The sequence below is a fragment of the Belonocnema kinseyi genome, chromosome 9 (assembly GCF_010883055.1).
Source record: "Belonocnema kinseyi isolate 2016_QV_RU_SX_M_011 chromosome 9, B_treatae_v1, whole genome shotgun sequence".
Taxonomy (NCBI): domain Eukaryota; kingdom Metazoa; phylum Arthropoda; class Insecta; order Hymenoptera; family Cynipidae; genus Belonocnema; species Belonocnema kinseyi.
Genome location: NC_046665.1, coordinates 41,308,603 through 41,328,952, shown reverse-complemented (window position 1 = coordinate 41,328,952; position 20,350 = coordinate 41,308,603). Strand labels below are relative to the sequence as shown.

The 20,350-nt window shown below is 30.3% G+C and overlaps 1 protein-coding gene and 1 long non-coding RNA gene across 8 annotated transcripts in view; one reads left to right on the top strand and one right to left on the bottom strand.

The window, feature by feature from the left end:
• Positions 1–20,350, top strand: part of LOC117179396 (serine/threonine-protein phosphatase 2A 56 kDa regulatory subunit gamma isoform) — a 61,071-nt gene that overhangs the window by 12,899 nt on the left and 27,822 nt on the right. For 3 of the 7 annotated variants that reach the window (XM_033371136.1, XM_033371135.1, XM_033371138.1), the window contains exon 3: positions 13,947–14,121. In XM_033371136.1, the coding sequence (XP_033227027.1) occupies positions 13,947–14,121 (175 nt within the window). Of the gene's footprint in view, positions 1–6,536; positions 6,730–10,917; positions 12,078–13,946; positions 14,122–20,350 lie in introns of those variants that run through there. The other 4 variants (XM_033371141.1, XM_033371140.1, XM_033371139.1 and 1 more) reach the window with 4 other exon arrangements.
• On the bottom strand, positions 2,167–6,309 carry LOC117179398. The gene is made up of 2 exons (XR_004467916.1): positions 6,157–6,309; positions 2,167–2,375 (listed from the first exon to the last, which is right to left on the bottom strand). It is a non-coding gene; the product is annotated as an uncharacterized LOC117179398 (long non-coding RNA).

Sequence of the window (20,350 nt, the reverse complement as noted above, 5' to 3'; positions counted from 1 at the left end):
TCAGTGAAGTTCCTACCAAAATGCAGTACCTAAACGTACTTTATTGTACTCTAATACATTTCCCAAAGTTTCAGCTCGATATTTTATTCACAAAAAAAGTTTCTAGGTTCAAAAAAACATTCAGTGAACTGAAAAACTGTGGTCGGTAGTATAGGTATTTAGCTGTGTCACATGCCCTTAAATGATGTATTTTATAAAAAATCAATTTAATCATTGAAAATCATAATTCCCTGAGTTTTCAAGCGACGTTGCTTAGTCGAGATTTTGACCAAAAATTCCATAATGTAAGTTAGCCGTGGGGTTTAGTTGTTAGGGAGTGCGTTAGTGCTTTAGATAAGTTAGGTTCGAATCTCGCCGCAGCCGTTCTCCGATTTTTCATAGCGATTATGCGTGCGATTATGTATATAGTGAATAAATTAAATATATAATAATAAAAATAATAATTGTACGCGTGTTTATGTATTTAGTTGTATTTAATTTGTGTATTTAGTTTCTCCTTCTGAAAGCTAAATTTCTTTTGGTGGAATGAGTTATTTTTCATATAGTCGTTTGAGATTCTCGTATGCTTCGTATGGCAACTTCAAACGATGTTTTCGCTCTTTCAAATAAATGTATGACTATCGTTTTAACTTCAATTGTTAACTTTGATATAGTGAATTTTAAATTCTCGCAAGCTTTAAAAGAGTTAATGCAACATCCTTTCCATTTATTCAAACAAAAAATATTAGTTTTGACGGTTGAAAACCGCTTTATTAATTTTTGATACGCCAACCCTGTTTTCCCTGTTTTGAAACAATATTATATTAAATTCTCATTCATTTTTATGATTTATTCTAGAAAAAATTCTCTCAGTGTAGTTTCATGACAATCAGTTTTTAAAAATGAGAAGAAACATTTAAGTAAAGTTGTACCTTGAAATTGGAAATTGATGTAAATTTGTTTGAAATTGTTTGACACGGAAAGAAACTATAATTTAGAATCAGACTGTGCTGCATACAATTTTCATTTTTTTATCCTGACTTAGTTTTAGAGATTTTTATTATTTGGGACAAATCGGTAACGTATTGCAAGAGTTTTTCTTGTATACAGATTTTTGTGAAAAATATAATTCTTTTGAGAGATTACTTCTGATACATAATTTCAAATTCAAAACTTTTGTGAAGACTTTAATACTTTTATATTTGAATTTTTTATAATCACAAGATTCATATAGATTTTAGTCATTCTCTATTTGAAATTAATCGTAGTTTGAAGAATATTTTTTAAAAAGGCACACTGTATGAATTTGTTTTTTAATTGTACTATGTATTCTCAATTAATGAAATAGCATTCTTTTTCAAACGCAAGTGCTACATAGCACAATATAGTCTATACAGAATTTAATTACTAGATGCATATGCCATTTCTGTAATTGTCATATTATCTTATTATGAACATAAACTTTTCATTATACGACTGCGTAGTTCAAACTTCTTACATCCATAAAGCGTAAATATAATGATGTTAGATACATATTTCGTATACCATTTGCTTATTTTAAAGATTCAGATTCTTACTTTAAAGATTTAATACGTTACCCCATTCCAAGTTTTAAGTACTATCCTGCCTATATGGAAAGGTATAGTTTGGAACGGGGCCTTAACCATATTTAATTTCAACCATAAGGCCTTCGACTAGGTCAGTGCGCGAGTTTATTAGTGATTCTTGTGAGATCCGTGCGGCAGTGAACATCGATTGGGGTAACGCATTACCTCAGTTAAACATTTATGTTAGAGAATTATATGGGTAAGTGATGTTCAGTTTTTTTTTATTAAAGCCGTCAAGTTACTTGTTTTAAGCATAAATTTAAAAATTCGAAGTGTAAATTAAAAAAAAAAAAATACAAATGGCAAAAAATGAGGTATAATAATTGTTTGAATTAGAAGCGTCATTTACAGCTTGAGCAGTCAGGTAGTATAGTGATTTCAGTTGGACGTTTTAGGTATGAATTTTAAAGTTCAAGTGTACAAAAAATTATTTAAGGAAAGTAGCAAAACAAAAAAATAGATGTAGTGAATTTGTGAATTAGAAGCATCATACAAAATTAGAGCTGCTGTATCAGAAAAAGAAGCTGGTGATCGAAAAGAGTCAGAGGTAAGATAAATTTTTCTTGGCTCTTTGAATGTCTTGATCTGATAGAAATTTTTTATTTATTTCGTTACTAATAGACAAAAGTTCATTTCTAATAAACTTTGGTTTACAATTCTACATCTGTTTACAGATAGAGGATGTGGGCAGTGCTGTATCATCAACCAGAAAATTCAAAACTTTCTGTCAACGATGTCATCTTCCAGCTTGTGAGGAGCACCGGACCGCCCTGTGCTCTAATTGCTCCGCTATAGAATAAATGGGTATATTTTAGTATTATTTCCTCATTTTTGAGCATTTAAAACTATTTTGGGTTTTTTATAATAAATTGGAATATAAATAATCAATTTTACTGTTATTTAAAAAATATTTTTGCCATTTCTCAGATTCCTCTAATTCCCTCCATTTCATATGTTGGAAAAATTATGCTTTTTTAAGAAAAAGCAAAAGTGGCGTATATGCGCTTAAAGCGTGACTATTATTCTTTTGAATTCCGTTTTATTTTGTTTTAATCGGTCATATTGTTGATAATCTACGTTATTTGTTATAAAAGTCAATTTTGCGGAATTTTTAGGTTTTTTCCGTGTTTCACAAATTATTCACAATTTGTTTAAAAATTAACAGAATATTATTAATACCATTGTTTTTTTAAATTAAAAATCGAAGAAAATTCATTATATTAAAGTTGTCCTACTACAAATAATAAGCATTGTGCCACGCTACAAGTTTAGGGTAATGTATTGCCATGTTTACCAGTCCACGGTTAAATTTAACTTGTGCTTTTGTTCGGATTTAACAAAAAAAATTCAACAAAATAATTTAATCCTCAACGGTTAACAAAAATATTTTTTATAACAAACATATGCATTTTTAACAACAACAAAATTGATTTTATTTTTAAAAAAGACGAACTTTCAACAAATTACATCAATTTTCTGTCGTGTAATTACATTTTTATACAAAATTGTTGAATTTTTTAGTCAAAAATACGAACTTTTTACAAAACAGTTGAAATTTCAAATGTGTAATTTCAACAAAAAAAAAATAATTTTCAAGCAAAACATTAATTTTTAACCAGGCAGCTTCATTTTCAACTAAAAAAGATGAATTTTCAACAAAATACTTGAACTTTGAACAAAAATTTAATCCAGAAAGAAAAAAATTGTAATTAAATATTTTAATTTTCAAGCCAGAAGGACGAATTTGCAACGAAAGAATTGAATTTTGATAATTTACAGACTAAGTATTAACATTTTAAATAAACATTAAAGTTCATTTTTATTACTTTTAAAATAGCAGGGTAGAAATATGACAGTTTGGCTTAAAAATTAAGTTTATTTTCCATGGCCGTGAACAAATGATCAAAATAAAATTATACTAAAAAATAAATACCGAATAGGTATTATGACGAAAATAGCACAGCATGCTAGTACCTTTTAAATCTTCTGACGAAATTCGTATTTCTCCTATCTACTTTTAAAAAACAAATACAATATAATTAGATTCCATTAATATATAAGTTTAATGCTTCGAAATTTTATGACACTAATTTGGCATTATTTTTTTTTTTGTCACTGTTTACACTTTTTTTGATCTCTGAAATAAATCCGAAGTCTGTAATCTATGCAAAAAATTCCTAAATCCTATTAAGATTTAAATTTAAAGGCAGTATGGAACCTACTTTTTGTCAGTAATATGTTACGCAAATATATTTATGGCAGTGGATGATAGTTTATATTTAATTATGATTCACAGTTTCCCTTACTACAATGGATCATCTTTGTTGGATTTTCCTAAATTCACAGAAATATATGGAACCTTAATATACTGTTTTTCAGAGGTTTTAAAGATATAAAATAAGGTATCTTATCGATTTGCCAAAAAAAATTTTTGACAAAGTTAGGAGTGTACAGAGAATTTTTGAATTTTGAATAAATGGTCTCAAAAATATTCAAAAGGCGCTCACTTTTTGAATTTGTATCCAAAATGTCTGGCTAACGAACTTGACCTTTAGTTTAGGACACTAAAAAGAGTGAACCATAGGCCAATCTAATAGAATTATTTTTTCAAAAGTTATCGTGCTGAGAGACAGGCAGGCATAAATACATACAGACCAACAGACAGACACATTCGTAAAAACCTATTTTTGGGATTTAGGGGGTCTCAAAACGTTGACATTTGACAAAAACTGGGGTGGGAGGGGTTGTCAAATTTTGCACATATCTAATCCTTCTCTGATGAGAATGTAAAAAAACCATTAATAAAATTTGTTTGCTCTTCCTTCGGTGAAAAAATGTTATCTATTTATTTTAGCTTAGCTTGTGTCGTGTGTAGAAAAATCTAATTTTTGTATTTTCAGTGTTTTTTTTTTATAAATAAAACAAAAACGACGTGTCCTATGAAAAGTGATTAATACAACATTTGTAGATATTTTTTGGGTGCACAATGTTTGTCTGATTATCTTTTTTCCTATTTTGCAGAGTTTGACTGCAAAATACAATTTTTTGATTTTTGATTAGTTTTTGTGCAGTCAAAATTTGAATTTTTCGTGAAAATTCAAAAATTTGATATAATAATCTTGTAGGGCAAGTACTATGAACAACTTAACACAAAATTTTTGAATTATGAAAAAATTTGTACTCCAAAATTTTCAAAATGAGCTCACATTTAGTATTTTTATCCAAAATCTCTGACTAACGAACTGGGCATTTTTAGCTTAGGACACTAAAAGACTGTAGCAAAACCCAATCTAATAGATTAATTTTTTTCAAAAGTATCGTGCTCACAGACCAACAGACATAAAGACAGACATAACGAGAGACATAACGACTGACAGATAGACATACAGACACATTCGTAAAAACCTGTTTTTCGGTTTCAGGGGGTCTCAAAACGTGGACCTTTTGACAAAAACTGGGGGGGGGGGGGCAAATTTTATACAAATCTAATATCTTCTCTGATGAGAATGTAAAAATGATTTGTCATGAATAATTTTTTAATAGTTCTGTTTTTAGTTTTAATTAGTTCTGTTTTTAGTTTTAATCATAAAAAAATAGCATCAAAAACATGAAAAGTAAAAATTTTTGAAACCCCACACATGAGACGAAAAAACAATTAAAAGACAAAATTTGCGATAAGAATGTGCCCACGCAGCGGGAAAATTTTTTTGTACTGTTAATAACGTTTTTCATGATCAACGCCAAAACTACGCATCCTATCAAAAAATGATTGATAACAAATTTGTAGATCTTTTTTAAATGCATAATTTCTGTGTATTCATCTTTTACCGTATTTTGCACAGTTTAGCCGAAAAATGTAATTTTTGGATTTTTCATTATTTTGTATGTTGTCAAAATTAGAATTTTTGATTTTTCAAGAAAATTGAAAAAGTTATGATAATCTTGTAGGGAATTTAAAAAGCAACATTTTTCTTCTCTTGACTTTTTTTCATATCGTGCATTATATGGCCTAAAATGTTGATTTTCGTGTATTTTTTGGAATTTTGTAAATGCTATAACTCTGGTGATTTTTGATTTTTTGAAAAAAGTGGCTGGCTAACGAAATTGACCTTCAGTTTAGGACATTAAACGTGTGTACCAAAGGGCAATCAAATAGATTAATTTTTTTAAAAGTTATAATGTTCACAGACAGACATTCATGCAGACATATTCATAAAAAACTGTTTTTCGGATTCAGGGTGTCTCAAAACGTGGACATTTGACAAAAACTGGGAGAGGGGGGAGGGGGGGGGGTCAAATTTTACACAAATCTAATACCTGCTCTGATGAGACTGTAAAAAGAGATTGAGATTTTTGAGTAAATAGACTTAAAATATTTTTAGAAAAACCACTGCCATTTTGTCACCTTTAAACTTTTTCAAATTTTCCAAAGGAATTTCGAAGGAGGACGAGAATTTATGCCAGAATCAGAAAAATTAGATTAAAAAGAATGCCACCTTTACAAAAATTTTAATTATTATTTTATAATCTGCGTTTTCAATGTTTAAAATTCAATTACTCATAACTTTACCTTTGAAAAACACCGTCAGGCCACTTTTTCTAGGACTACACCACTGCAATAAACGAACGCCTTTACAATTTTATGCCAATTTCGTTATTTCGAAGCCTCGAAACTAAACGAACTAAACGGTGGCGCCAAGGAGGTTGCTGCGAAGTAGCCGCTATCCCTGAGCTGATTTGTTTATAACGTCGTAATTAATATGTGGGTGGACGAGGAGATTGGGAGGGAGAGGTGAGGGTGGGAGGAATTGTTGGAGTCGCACATGGATGTGGGGAAGGGGGCAATGTGAGAACAGGTTGAAGAAACCTAACGCGCTTCGCGAACGGAGTCTCAGTTTTCGTGGGTGCCGTGGAACGCACATCAGCTTTTTATACGCATTTAGACTTATCTTCCTCGAAACGTGGAACGTGATTGTGATCGTGATGCAGTATCGATAGATTAATTCAAATCGATACGATGTTCAATTTTAATCGAGATGTTTGATACCCTCATAGGACTTGCCCTTACTCGTTCAAACTTTTAATAACCGGTGGATCCGGCGCATGGTTTAAAACCTCGTGTTGCGCGTGTGTGAATTCTAATGTATGTATATTAGGTAGTCGGCATTTATGCAACCGAATGAATCGACCATAACCTTTTGGACTTTATAAAGTACGTGGAGCTTGCAAAAAATCGAATAATAACAAGGAACGTTTCTGAGTGAAGCGAACTTGTGGCCAGAAATATCTTTTAATTTTAGGTTGGAGGCTATTTATTTATTATTTATTTTTCAAGTATTTTTCATGTTCATTAATTTAATTTGAAAAGATAGATTCGGATATTTTGACATTTTAAGTCTTGTATATTTTCAAACACATAATTGCATGGTCAAAGTACTGGAACTCGAAGCTACAAGCAAATTTTTTTCTTAAAACGTTTAGAAATATGTAATATTGAAACCCAGAAAGCGGCAGGCAAATTAAGGTAGAGCCACTCATGTTGTGAGTAATATCTTAAATATGTGTAGCAAATGAGGTTTAGAGTATAAAATAAACTTTTAAATGAGCCCTGATTGAAATCTCTATGATTAATGTTTTATCAAATATAAATTTGTTAATTAACGTAGCATTTTCTCTGAACAATCAACGCATGTAGTAAATATTTATTTTTATAAAAAAAGAATATATTTAATTTGAAGGAATGCTGAATTTCGAAGGTTGTTGTTATGTATTAGAAATTTTTTTATTTTGTATTGAAATTTAAAGTAACACTTTTAGTGAATTCACATTTGGTGGATCTGGTAAGGGATAATGCTTCATCAAGTTAATAGTGTTTACCATATATATTTTTTTAAACTTCAATTTTTTACAACAAATTGTTATAAAAAAATAATTCTTTCTGTACCTATACTTGTCAAAAAAATCTGAAAAATGTCAGGTGCAACCATGTACTCAAGAAGATGTCGATTATTTGTTCAGCAATTTTCTGTCTGCAATACTTTCGTCGTAAAAAAAATGTAAACAATTATCATAGATAATATGTAGGGACAGCGCTAAATTAATTGTTTTTAAAATTAAATTCGAAAAAAGTAAAGGATAATATATCAGTTGAAAAATAAGACCAAGGACAGTAAAATATATTGATTGGTTTCCGAGTTGGGATCTGATTTGTTCACAGTCACGAACAAAAAACTGTCCAACTGTCGAGCCACTTACTCGACTCACGGGACCGACATGGGCGGCGGCTATTCGCTTTGTAAATCTTTGGGCTAAACAAATTAAGCTAACTCGGAAAATCATGAAGATTTTTTTATTATACTTGGCCCATTTTATTATGCTTTTTATCATATTTGTTGTAACAACTTGCTAATAAAAGTAGAAACTTTGTCTTGAAAAACTAATAAACACTTGTCCTTGAGATTAGCAGATGCTCGAAATGAGAAATCACTAAAAGTGTAACTTCAAACAATATTATTACTTTTTAAAAAAATCCCCCGCGAGGATTGAGAGTGAAAATTCTTTACATGCGTCACTTACTCAAAGAAAATGCAACCTGAATTAACAAATTCATATTTGATAAACTATTGGTCGTAGAAAGTTCTGTATCGGTTAATTTTAAAGCTTATGTTACCCTCTAATCTTCTATACTTATTTCCGCCATATCTTACCGGAAGCGAACAATACACACAAGTGCCTAAAAAAATGTATGAATTTTTAAGTTTTTTGTTAATAACAAGAATGGTTCTACCTTAATTTGCTCCAGGGTATCTGGGCTTGAATAGGATACCTCTTTAAACGTTTAAAGCATAAAATTGCTGGTAGCTTCGAGTGACAGAAAAATGCAAATTTGTCTACACTATCTTTCATATACAAAAACTTGTTTGAAATTTTGATTTTTAAATTATAAATCTTTCAAAATTGAATGATTTCGATGTTGATGACTTTAAAATTTCATTATTAACATTCACTGCTTTCAAATTCGAATTATTTCACGTTTGTAAGCTTCAATAATTGAAAAGTCTTCATTTTGTAACTTTGAAATTAAAATCACTCTTGTATCTTTTGTCACTTCCAAATTGAAAGATCTTTAAACCTTAATGCTTTTAAATGCATCTACAAATTTAGACTTTTCAAGCATAAAACTCATTGTAGTTCTTATACAATATTTGAGACTTCCACATTCAAAGGCTTTTAAATTTTTGTATATACGTTCTATACATTAGGAAGCTTTAAATTTTTGACTCTATGGAGTTATTAATTATTTTGAATCTATGAGCAACCCAAAATTAAATACAAATTCCAAGTTTTAAATTTAATTGGAATTTTACACTGCAGGTGCCTTCTAAATTAAAAACTTTTAAATTTTGATAATTTCTAATTCGAAAACTTTTAAATTGTGATTAACAAGATAAGAAAATCGTAGTTAATTAATGTATTTTAAGAAGTACTATAGGAGGATTTTATCTATGGAATTTAGGTACAAATTAAAAACTGAGCTTGAAGTTATAAATAGTCTTCGATAAAGTTGTGTGCCTTTGAACAATTCAGTGACACTGATAAGAAGTTTTTGTGGAAGTTCATTTACGCTTTGAAATAATTGTAATGCCTGTCCCACTTTCACTAATATTTGTTGTTTAGTTTGATGTTAGCGCGAAACAGTACTAAAATATTCACAGAATATTTGAAAATCAATTTTTTTTTTAATTGGGAAAATAATATTTTATAATTAATTTAATAAGGCTAAGTCAATAATAAAATTTAACAAATAAATAAAAAAAAAAAAAAATGTCCTAAAAACTGAGTTTGAAAAATAAAAGAGTGCATTAAAGAATAATGAATTATGTTAGAAGGCCAACCATTATATCATTGATAAAAGAGTCATCACTTGTCAGTAACAGATTAAAAGTTTAGAAATTTTGTTTTGAACGTGGTAAAACAAACTACGATTTATAAACAAATTTGCAATGTTGTAACTTTTCACTCACTCATTCTTTATATATATTTATCAATTTTGTTCTCTTGATTTATTTATATTAGAGAAATTCAAGGAGAAAATTTAAATTTTATCTCATAAAGTAAGGTTATCATTATTTATCAGCGTAATCTAATTTCGAAATCAAATCTCGCATTTGAGGAGTACTGATTACCAGTTAACAGATTGATCGATTGGTGATAATTATCATAGTAACCTGTTAACATCGAGAATCTTCTAATTCTAATGCGTACATTTGTGATGGAAACGTTGCTATTCATTTTATCTACGGATACAAAATCTTGATTGAGGCATTGGGATTTTTTAAATTGTGTTTATAGCAGCTGATAGAATCATGCCTTAATAAAACGAAGGAGAAAAATAATAGAATAGATCAGATCAACAATAAGAAAGATCCCTGAATGCGATCTGATAATTTACCATTTAAATCAACTTTAATCTAAATAAACTTATCGGAAACTTTAGATAATAAAATAAACTAATTTAAGAATCGATTGTTATGCTGCAAAAATATTCGGTTTCACAGTTTTCATTTTAAATAAAGCCTTGGAATCGTCGAAAATGTTATATTAAGGCCATGTGATGAGTGTGTCATGTGACCAGATTCCTACCTTACAGGCGCTTTTTTTATTTTCCAACTTATTATCACACGAAACGCCACATCGAGTTGAAAATTTGGGATACTAAACAAGAAGCGTTAGGAATGGTAGGTCTGGTCCTAAATTTGTATAATTATGAAAAAAGTTTTTTTTGTTGTAAATCACTTTTTGCTTTTTTCATAATTATTCAAATTTAGGACCAGGCCCAACTTCTTTAGTGCTTCTTATTAATCATCCCAAATTATTAACTCGATGTGGCTCTTCGTGTGAAAATAAGTTGGGAAATAAAAAAAGTGAGGGTATGGTAGAAATCTGGTCATGTGGCCCACTCGTCATATGGCCTTAAGCTTTAAATTTTGTTTTTCTATCTTTTATTCTTGAAATTTTAATTTTCTCTGATTTGACACAAGAGGGTTATTCATTATATTCAAAGCGCTTGATTTTCAATTTTCGAAAGAAAAGTTAAAGCGTCCTTGCTTTTTGATAAACTTTTATCATACTTTAAAATCAAATTTTATTACTCAGTTTTTTAGTTTTTCTTGGATTTTTTTTAACTGCTGCAACTATTCCTGAATATAAAAAGATGGTAAACTCTTCTCATTTGTGCAGACTATTTTTACATAAATGCTTTCCCTTATTTTCAACATTCTTTCAGTATGCATTGTTATAAAACAGTTTTTTCTATATGTGAAAACGAATTAAAATTTTTGTTATATTTTAATAATCTGAAACACTTGACGCTATTTCAGATGTAGGATTCAAAGTTAATAAATAACTAAGAAAACAAATGGCGAACTTTATGTTGAAATGAAGAAGCCAGACGTTAAATTATCGAAGTATTTATTTTTTGAGGCCTTCTTTAGGAAAACTTGCAAGAATAGTCTTGTTTTAATTTTTTTATATTTTGTTTTGAGTGAATGTTCTCGCAAAATTTTGGGTCTGAATCAGAAGCACCTGTAGTTTTAATAGCACTTTCTACTATAAACTGTAAAATTTTCCTAGCAGGGTGTTTCTGACCACAAGTCCTTAGATTGATGTCCACATCATTATCATCTAAATTAAGAGATTAAACAAGGATGCGAGTATGGCTGATTCTCGCCAAAAATCATGTCGCAAGTAGCAAGTATGTAATTTGATTCCCGATCACGAGCGCCGAGGCGTTCATTTATTTTTATTATTGTCTAATGACGCCTCTCAGGCGACCTTGTCGAACAACGAACATGAAAGTGTAGTAGTTGATTTGAAAAACAATCGCTCCATACCGATTTCCTCGTCTCAGCCGCACGATCCCGATGGAACGCAAGTGCTAATTAACCCAGTAGATTGTTTCCGGAAGTAGCAAATCGAAGTTGAATCGGAATCACTACGGAATTTCTCTCTGATAGTCGTAATTCTCTGACTATTCCAGTTCTCAGGACAATATCAAGAACTCGACGAATGGAAGAAACTAAAGGATACTTCCTTGGGCTCAGGGCGACCTTTCTGTCGATAAACTCTTTTCGGAAACAGGAAACGAAGCAATGCTAATCATAGTGGAATTAAAGTGTGACAGTGACGACTACGAGTTTGACGTTAAAAGAAGAAAAAAATCGAAACGTGAAAGTGTTTGCGAGGTGGAGTGCTTATTTCCGAGTGTATTGTATTTCACAAACCAGGTTTTTTCTTCGTCGAACACAGGGGAAAATAGAATATGCAGACGAGAGGGTGTCTCGTCTGTCCTGTGAAGGAAGCTGCTATATTTCACTGATTCTCAACAAACCTGGGAAAAAGAAGAGGATTCGCCTTCAGGAGCTCGAATGCAGAATAAGATGCAAACCTTGAGTGGCCTCGCCTTCGCGAATGTGTTCAAGAAGAAGGCAGGTGACGCATTTATTCGTGATAATAAGAATTAGGTGGGCGGAAGTGAGATCGGATGTTTGGAGGGCCAGGTTGGAGACAATGGGAATGGTTGCTTGAAAAAAGGAGGGTTTAGAGTAAATGGTATCGGATAGGAGCTCTTAATTCTGGCTTAGCAATCTTTGGTTTATAAGATAAGATTTGGGTTTTATCTAATTTATTCAGAAGAATTCTTTTAGCCGAGTGCATTTCAAATAAAGGAGGCTGACTAACGTCAAGTAATAAAAATAAGCGCCGGAAAAACATGTTCTTCAAGAGGAAATTCTTTCGTATGTTTCCGATGAGATTTTTCCTGTGTGAGAAAAGTAATTTTTGTTTGAGTTAAAAACTATATATATAGCGAGAAAAAATCGATTTTATATAAAATAGCATTCTCCTTGGAAAAAAATTATCATGATATTTCTTCTGAAATAAAATATTACTTTGTCGTCGGCCAATTCTGCGTCTTAGAGTTAGTCAGCCTAGCTGATGTGAAATGTATTCGCTCTTTTAAACAAGAATCATAAGGTTTTAAGATGATTTATTTTTTAATTTAATAGTTTTAAAAAAATATACCGAGAATCACTTATTTTTTACTTCTTCTGGATTAAAGTGTTTTATAAAACTACTAGATGAAATTTAATAAACTGTACTTACTTTCAAATATAAAACTTTTTTGTTTTTATATAATTATAATGGTTGGAAGTCTTCTTACTTCAATGCATTATACTGTGAACACTTTAAAATTCAAAAAATGCATTTTTTAAATAAAGAAAAATATTTACTGATTCTTAATTATAATTTATTTTGTAAAAGATACTGTAACTTACTTGAGCAAAAGAAAATCGGATGGATACTGGTTTTGATTAAAATTGAAATTATTTAATAAAAGATTGGTTTGCAAAAATAGTAACTGTGATTTTCAAATAATTAAAAAATAAAAACCAAGAAAAACACAAAGAATACATAAATTTTATGAAGTGAACAGTTCTTACCTAAACAATTTTTTTCTACAAGTACGCTTGATTTCTCCTCCAAAATTCGCAGCAATTAACAATGGGTTTATTTTTATCGATTTTGTATGTCCTTCTAAACTATAAAGGTTGAAAGTATTTTAAGATTAACCGTACTTTGATATTTTCAAATTTAGAATTTTGGGATCATTTCGTCGATTCCTAATTGTAGATGTTTTTTAACATTTAGATGCTTGTTTGAAAGACTTGAAATGTGAAGCCGTTTAAGTACAAAGTCTTTTGTTCGTGGAAGCTTTCAACATTTTATTATTTGAAATTCTGTATATTTTAAATTTATAAACTTTCAAGTCAGATCTTCAAAATTTTAATTTTTCCAATAACACCGGGCGATTTTAATTTAAAGTTTTTTACATTTAGACTAATCTCATATAATTTCTGACCTCTAATTTGAAAAGTGTGAAATCTTTTGAGATGCTTTTATATTTGACATTTTTACCAAGCTAGTGCTTTAAATTATATGAAATTGAAAATTTTCGTTCCATTCGAATAAGAAAATGGAGTCTATTTAATAATTTCGATATAGGAGATATTCTCATAATAAATGGTACGATGCGACACACGACAAAATTTATCCTGCAGATTTACCTCTATCGTAGTTTTCAAATACTTACGGAATAAAAAACAAACAAGTGTTCAATGTAATTTAATTGCCTCGCCTCATTATTAATTCCAGAGAAATTCAGACTGGAAATTTGCAGGCATTAAGGACTAAATCGAAATGAAGTAGAATAATTAAAATATTTCCCAAAAAAGGAAATGTCTAAAATTTTGTAAGTTTATTCTGGAACACGTGACTCATATTTTTCTCTCTTTTTTGCAGGCAAACAAGGTGTCCGGTGGCCCACCAGGAGTCAGTGCACCTCCGCCTCCGACTCTCATCAATAAAATAAAATTCCAGCCAGGCGGCCCAGTCATCAAAAAAGACAAACGACAAAGCAGTTCCAGATTCAATATAACGAAGAATCGCGAACTTCAGAAACTACCGCTTCTAACAGGTCAATACAATATTTCTACTAAAAGTTTTTTAAATTGTTCTTGCCTTCTTTCATTTTCAGTATTAAAATCAAAATTTACTTTTTTATAAGGCCTACGCTTTTACGCAGCATGACAATAAAAATAAACTTAGGTCGTGAAACAAGTACAACAGGTTGAGTAAATCCATCGCCATTTTAGAGTAGTAGATCAAGGATTTAGAAACGTATCTAGTTACTCCAGATTCCTTATTTGCAAGGTTTGATGATGAGTTGATTAGATTCTTTGCAACTGAGACTGCAATATAATATTAAAATCGAAAACACTTTTCCTCTTTTTTTTATTTTCTAGAACAAAAAAAGGGGAAATTATAGAGAATTTATCATATACATTTATTAACAAGTACTTTAGATTGTAGTTTTTTAAACTACTATCTGTTGTGACTTCGAATTGTTTTGAATAGATTCGATAAGCTGGCTGACTAAATTAGTCTTGCTCTACTGCAAATTGGACGAGGACACTATACTTGCATTTATTGTTTTGAATTATTAGGATTAAGCAACGGTTAGCAAATTATTGGCATAGGAATAAATTTTTTTCTGGTAGCTCGATTTCTTCGCCGATGAATATCTTGTGCTTGAGTTTCTCAAGGCTAATTTCTATTTTCTCTCATCTTTCATTGCGTGGTCGATCAATATAGGTAACTAACTTATATGTTAGTTTCTAGAATACAGCTTCTTCAAGCGTACAATTATTAAATCTGTATCGACTTTTAGGAAAAGTGTATGATACTATTTTTGTCACTCGCTGTCGAGTATGATTATTATGTGCATGGACACTTTGTTTACGTTCAAGTGGAGTGAAAAATAGACTTGTTATTGTTTTTTTCAAACTCTCGATGTCCCACACCAATAAGGCTAAAAACGGAGTTTATAAGGTTCATGTAAAATTCCTTTCAAACGAGTGTTCTCCTAAATCGCAATACAGTCACGTCTAAGACTTGTCACAAACATTCCTTATGGTTTGAGTAAGGTTTAAGTGTAAACATTTTTATACTTACTCTTCAGCTTTTCGATATTTATGTAAAATGAAAATTCTAAAAAGAGTGTGCGAATGGGAAGGTCTGTTCAATTACCAGATTTCTCACTCCATTCTAAAGAATCTACGCACATCATCATTATTTAATAAATAGAGAAAAAAGTTGAATCAATTGCATAATTTTCATTTCTCTCTACAACCTCTTGTCATCTTTTTACCAACTGCAGAATACTGCGTTCGTAAAAAGTCTGAGGCTTTCCGATGAAAACCCGATTTAGGTGAGATTTGACACACTCCTCATCATTCAGGGAATTTTGTAATAATCGGAATAAATAGAAATCAGAGGAAGCTAAGCCTAAGAGAATATGGATGATTAGGCAAAATGTCATAGCCAAGGCTTAACCATTTTTTCCAAGTAGCTATTTTCGCAGAATAGAAAAACTTTACTGATAAGAAGAGTTTCAAAAATCACCTATATCGGTTTTTTCATCGAAAAGACCCAGACTTTGTACGAACGTGGTATAATTACTGAATGAAAAGATGCAAAGAGGTCATAGAAATGGTAATGATGTAATTGATTAAACTTTGCTTTCTCTATGCCATAAATAATTATGTATTGTCCAACAAAAACGAACGGTTTCGGACATGGCTTGCAATGGCCTTCAACATCAAACTAGGGAATCCAAACGTTACCATTCAGGGCCGTGTAAAATATTTCAAATTGGAATATTTAATATTACGCAACGTATACTCGTGAGTACCCGCGCACTCTGCCCTTTCTCACTGCGCTGTTGTTTGTCATGCCTCTCTTTTGGTCCCGCGGTTCCCGCATCATCAAAATGCCAAAGACTAAAGTTCTAGGAACGACGTTAACCCAAGTTAGGCAAGACCCGCGGTTTATGTCGCCGCGGTTCATGGCTTCCTAGAACTGCTGGCGCACCAGTAGTGGAGCGATAAAATCGGACAGTGCACTAAACGATAAGTGCTTCATCTGTCAGGACATACGTCACAGTTTGTTTGCAGTATTTAGCGAGGTGTCTTGATTTCGATTATGTTTCGGTTTTCTTATGATTTTTAAAGATGTCGAAGGAAAAGAAGAGACAGCGTTTGTCAGCAATATTTTATTTCTGACTTTACGCACAGGAAATTGTTAGCTCGAGGAGCTGATTATAACAATAACACATTCACACGATGCACACGATGTTAAAACCCGTGTAAATAATAGACGAATAATAAAGTTTCGAGCGCTGGATACACCATGTCACGACAGACGTTCTTAATTATTCTCGAAAACTAAGGGAGATTCTCAGTGCGTCTGTTGGATCTCGCATTTTTACTTTCTCCATATTTGTGCACAGACCTTTTAAAATTAAGGATCAAACCATCAGCAATTTGTGTTGGTATTGTGAATTCTCTTTCGTTAAAGCTCATTGGGCTTTCGTGAACACATTCTCATCACGTATCTAGTGATTCGCATTCGATTTATTCCAAAGTGCGAACTTTACTACATTACGTTCAATTCCATTATATCAAATGAATATTATATTTATTTCTATGTCTCGGCTTGGGACTGCTTACTCAGATATTGCAAACATAATTTACAAATTTTATTTTTCATGATTACACTTTAATATTTTATTCCTTATTTTGCACTAATTTTTATTCTTAGCTTCCCCCTAAAAATTTATCATTTCAATAAATTTACATTACTACAATTCATGATATGTATTGATATGGAAACAGATGTTTTTTCATTCTCTTGTTTTTATAATTTAAAAAAGTGCGCTTTCTATAAAAACACAATTATGTTAGTGAAAATTTTCTTACACTTTTTGTCGTTTTTCCAAAATTTTAATTTCTTTAAATTCAAGGTTATTTTCTATGATTTGAACAAAAAATACACATCGTCTTAAAAAATAATTAATAAAAAATTTGTAAACATTTTTTGGGTGAACCACTTTTGTGTATTAATTTTTTTGCACCTTGTGTTGTTTTTCCAACAATTTAATTTTTTATTGTTAATGTTATTTTTTATAATTAAAATAAAAAGTACAAGTCCTATCAAAAAATTATTAAGGATAAATTTGTAACTTTTTTTGGGGTAAGCAACTTTTTTCTATTAATTTTAAATTTTATAGTTTGTGTCGTTTGTCTAAAAATTATTATGTTTTTATTTTTTACGACTAAAACAAAAACTACGCGTTTTATCAAACAACTATTATTACCCAATTTTCGAGTAATAAGAACAGCTTACATAGATTTTCTAAATCTTGAAAAAAAAGTTTCGAAAATGCTCTAACTTTTTGAATTTGTCTCCAATCTAACTCGTCTTTTCGTTTTACATCCTTATAAAGTGTGCCGAAGCACAATCCAACCCGACGTTTCTGTCGAATGTAATCGGGTTTACAGATGACGACAAAAATTTAAAAATTACTTTTTGAAATTTTTTCAAAAGTGCGTCCTATTACGAAAAATTAAAAAAATACATCTTAATATCATCAAAATCGACAATGTTATAAAAGCTTATAAAAAAGGACCAATATTTTTAATTTTGAATATCTCTTAAGTCTTTTTATTTTCCAAAGATTATTTTAGGGGGTTTCTTTCAACATCTAAGAAAACGGATACTAAGAATTTTCAGAAAAATAACTAACAATAGCTGAAATTCTTCAGATTATTTGACACGAAAATGCTGATATGGAATGTATGAGTTCTGTCCGCGCCAATATATGCCCTGTTATAAATACATATGTAATTCTTTACGATGACTCGGTGCAGATAGGGTGACCACCCTACAATAGATAATCCTTAATTATAAGCACAAATTTAAGTAAAATTAAATTGTAGTTTTAATATATTAATATGTATTGTCTTAACTATTAATTAAATCAAATTAATTATTTAACATTCATTAGTGTTTCTAATTAATGATTATCTACTATAGGGTGGTCTCCCCTAAAATACCGAATCACTTTCTTTAAGGTTATAAGATGACACTCTTTCATGAAATGTACTTTATTCATCTGTTCATGTTTGTTTGTATGTAGATAAAGAATATCGGTCGAAAATCTAAGACAGCTAAAAGGTTAATTAAATTTCGTAGTACAAATTTTAAAAAATGACTAAAAAATTGGAAAAAACTCAGTCTTCATGTTCCTTGCAAAAATATAAATAGAAAAAATTGTACTAAAAAATCTGCAAAAAAAACAAAAATTTTATTAATAAAATAATTGAAAAATGTGAAAGAACTCACGGTTTTAATATTCTCCACAATTATCATGTATATAAACCCATATTTCTATAAATACTGTTTACTAAAAAAAGTTATAATGATGAAAAATTGTAAATATTAAAGCTGAAAACTCCCAAATTTTGACGATACCATTACTTCTTCCTAAATGCGTTGGTTGTGGTTCTATTTTTTCAATTCAGAAATTGTTTGCTTGGTAATTTATTTATGTTTGCATAGTTAATTATTTTAAACGTTTTTTCCATGAAATTCGCTTCTGTAATGGTATCGTTCAAATTTGTGAGTTTTCAGCTTGGTTATTTAAAAAAAAATGATACATTCTCATTAGAGAAGATATTATATTTCTGTAAAATTTAACCCCCCCCCCCAGTTTTTGTCAAATGTCCACGTTTTGAGACCCTCTGAAACCGAAAAACAGGTTTTTACCAATGTGTCTGTCTGTATGTCTGTGTGCGAACACGATAATCTTTTGAAAAAATTAATCTATTAGATTGCCCTTTGGCACACTCGTTTAGTGTCCTATACTAAAGGTCAAGTTCGTTATCCAGCCATTTTGGATAAAAATTCAAAAAGTGGGCACATTTTGAATATTTTTTAGACCACTTTTTCAAAAATTCCAAAATTCTTTGCACGGTTATTTATAGTATTCAAAAAGTTGAACAATTTTTCTAATGACTTTTTCGAAAAATCAAAAATTACGAGAGTTAGAGCATTTTCAAAATCCAAAAAAACAAACTGTAATGAACATTTTAAGCCAAACAACGCATGATATGAGGTTAAATAAAAAATATTATTTAATAATGAAATAAAGGTTTGACTTTGGTTTTGTTGAATATTTGTATCCTTATATTATAATAAAAAATAAAAATTCCTTGCTTTCAATGTAACATACTATGTCGTAATTTTTAACTGGCCTGAATTTGTAATTAGTTTTTCGTGATAAATAGCTTTCTGTGTAATGATAATAATAGTGATAATCTGCTTATTATAGACTCCTATCTATTATGCCTTTTTATAAAACTTTCGACCGAGACTGAGGATTTGGTCTCTAAACTTTGTTTTATGCAAAGTCTGCATTTAACTCTTAAATATTAATTATACGTCTCTGGGACATAATATGAAGTTATAATGGACACGATAGACTGCAAAAGTCCCAATTTACTTTAAATATAGAAATGCAGTCAATATAAAGCCGATTGAAAAAAAATTGAAATTGATAAATAATTTACAAATTACAATTTATAAATAAAGTTAATATTGAAAAACGTGTGTTGTGTGTATATTCACTAAACACTTAGCTTAATAATATACAGTTCACCATAGTAGTACAACTGAATTTCTGCAGGTTTTAACGACATGTACGTCTGAGAGACATATACATATTTAATAAGAAGCAATTTTTATTTTAGTTATCGTTTTTAGTATTAAAGAAAAACTTTTCATTTTAATACTTGTAACTTATCAAGTTTCCAATTTTCATGCTTTCGAATATTATATTTCAAATGAATCTTTACTAGCCCTAGCGCTTTATTTTACCGGCTAGTTTTTCGGGGAATTCCGAAATACTAGTCAATGTCAACTTTTAAAGCTGCAATATTTAAAATTTGTATAAAATTAGTCATTTTTCAAAGACGTCTAGATAAAAAGTTAAAGCTTGGAATTCTTAAAATTTTAAATTAATTATAAGATTACTTAAAAATTTTTATACGTTGCACTTTGGGGGATTTTAAATACCCTCCCTTATTAACTGAAGTTTGGTGAGACTGACGTTATAACTGCAATCTCCACCATATGACGATTTGCTACTTAACTTTGACATGATTTCGACTCAGAAAATAAATTTATTGCATAAAAGTGATAGGTGGGCGTATAATCTAAACAATGAATAATACAAACTGCAAAATAGCCTCGGAAAGGACTGGAACTTTAATTGACAAAAGGCATGCACACGGAAAATCTAAAGG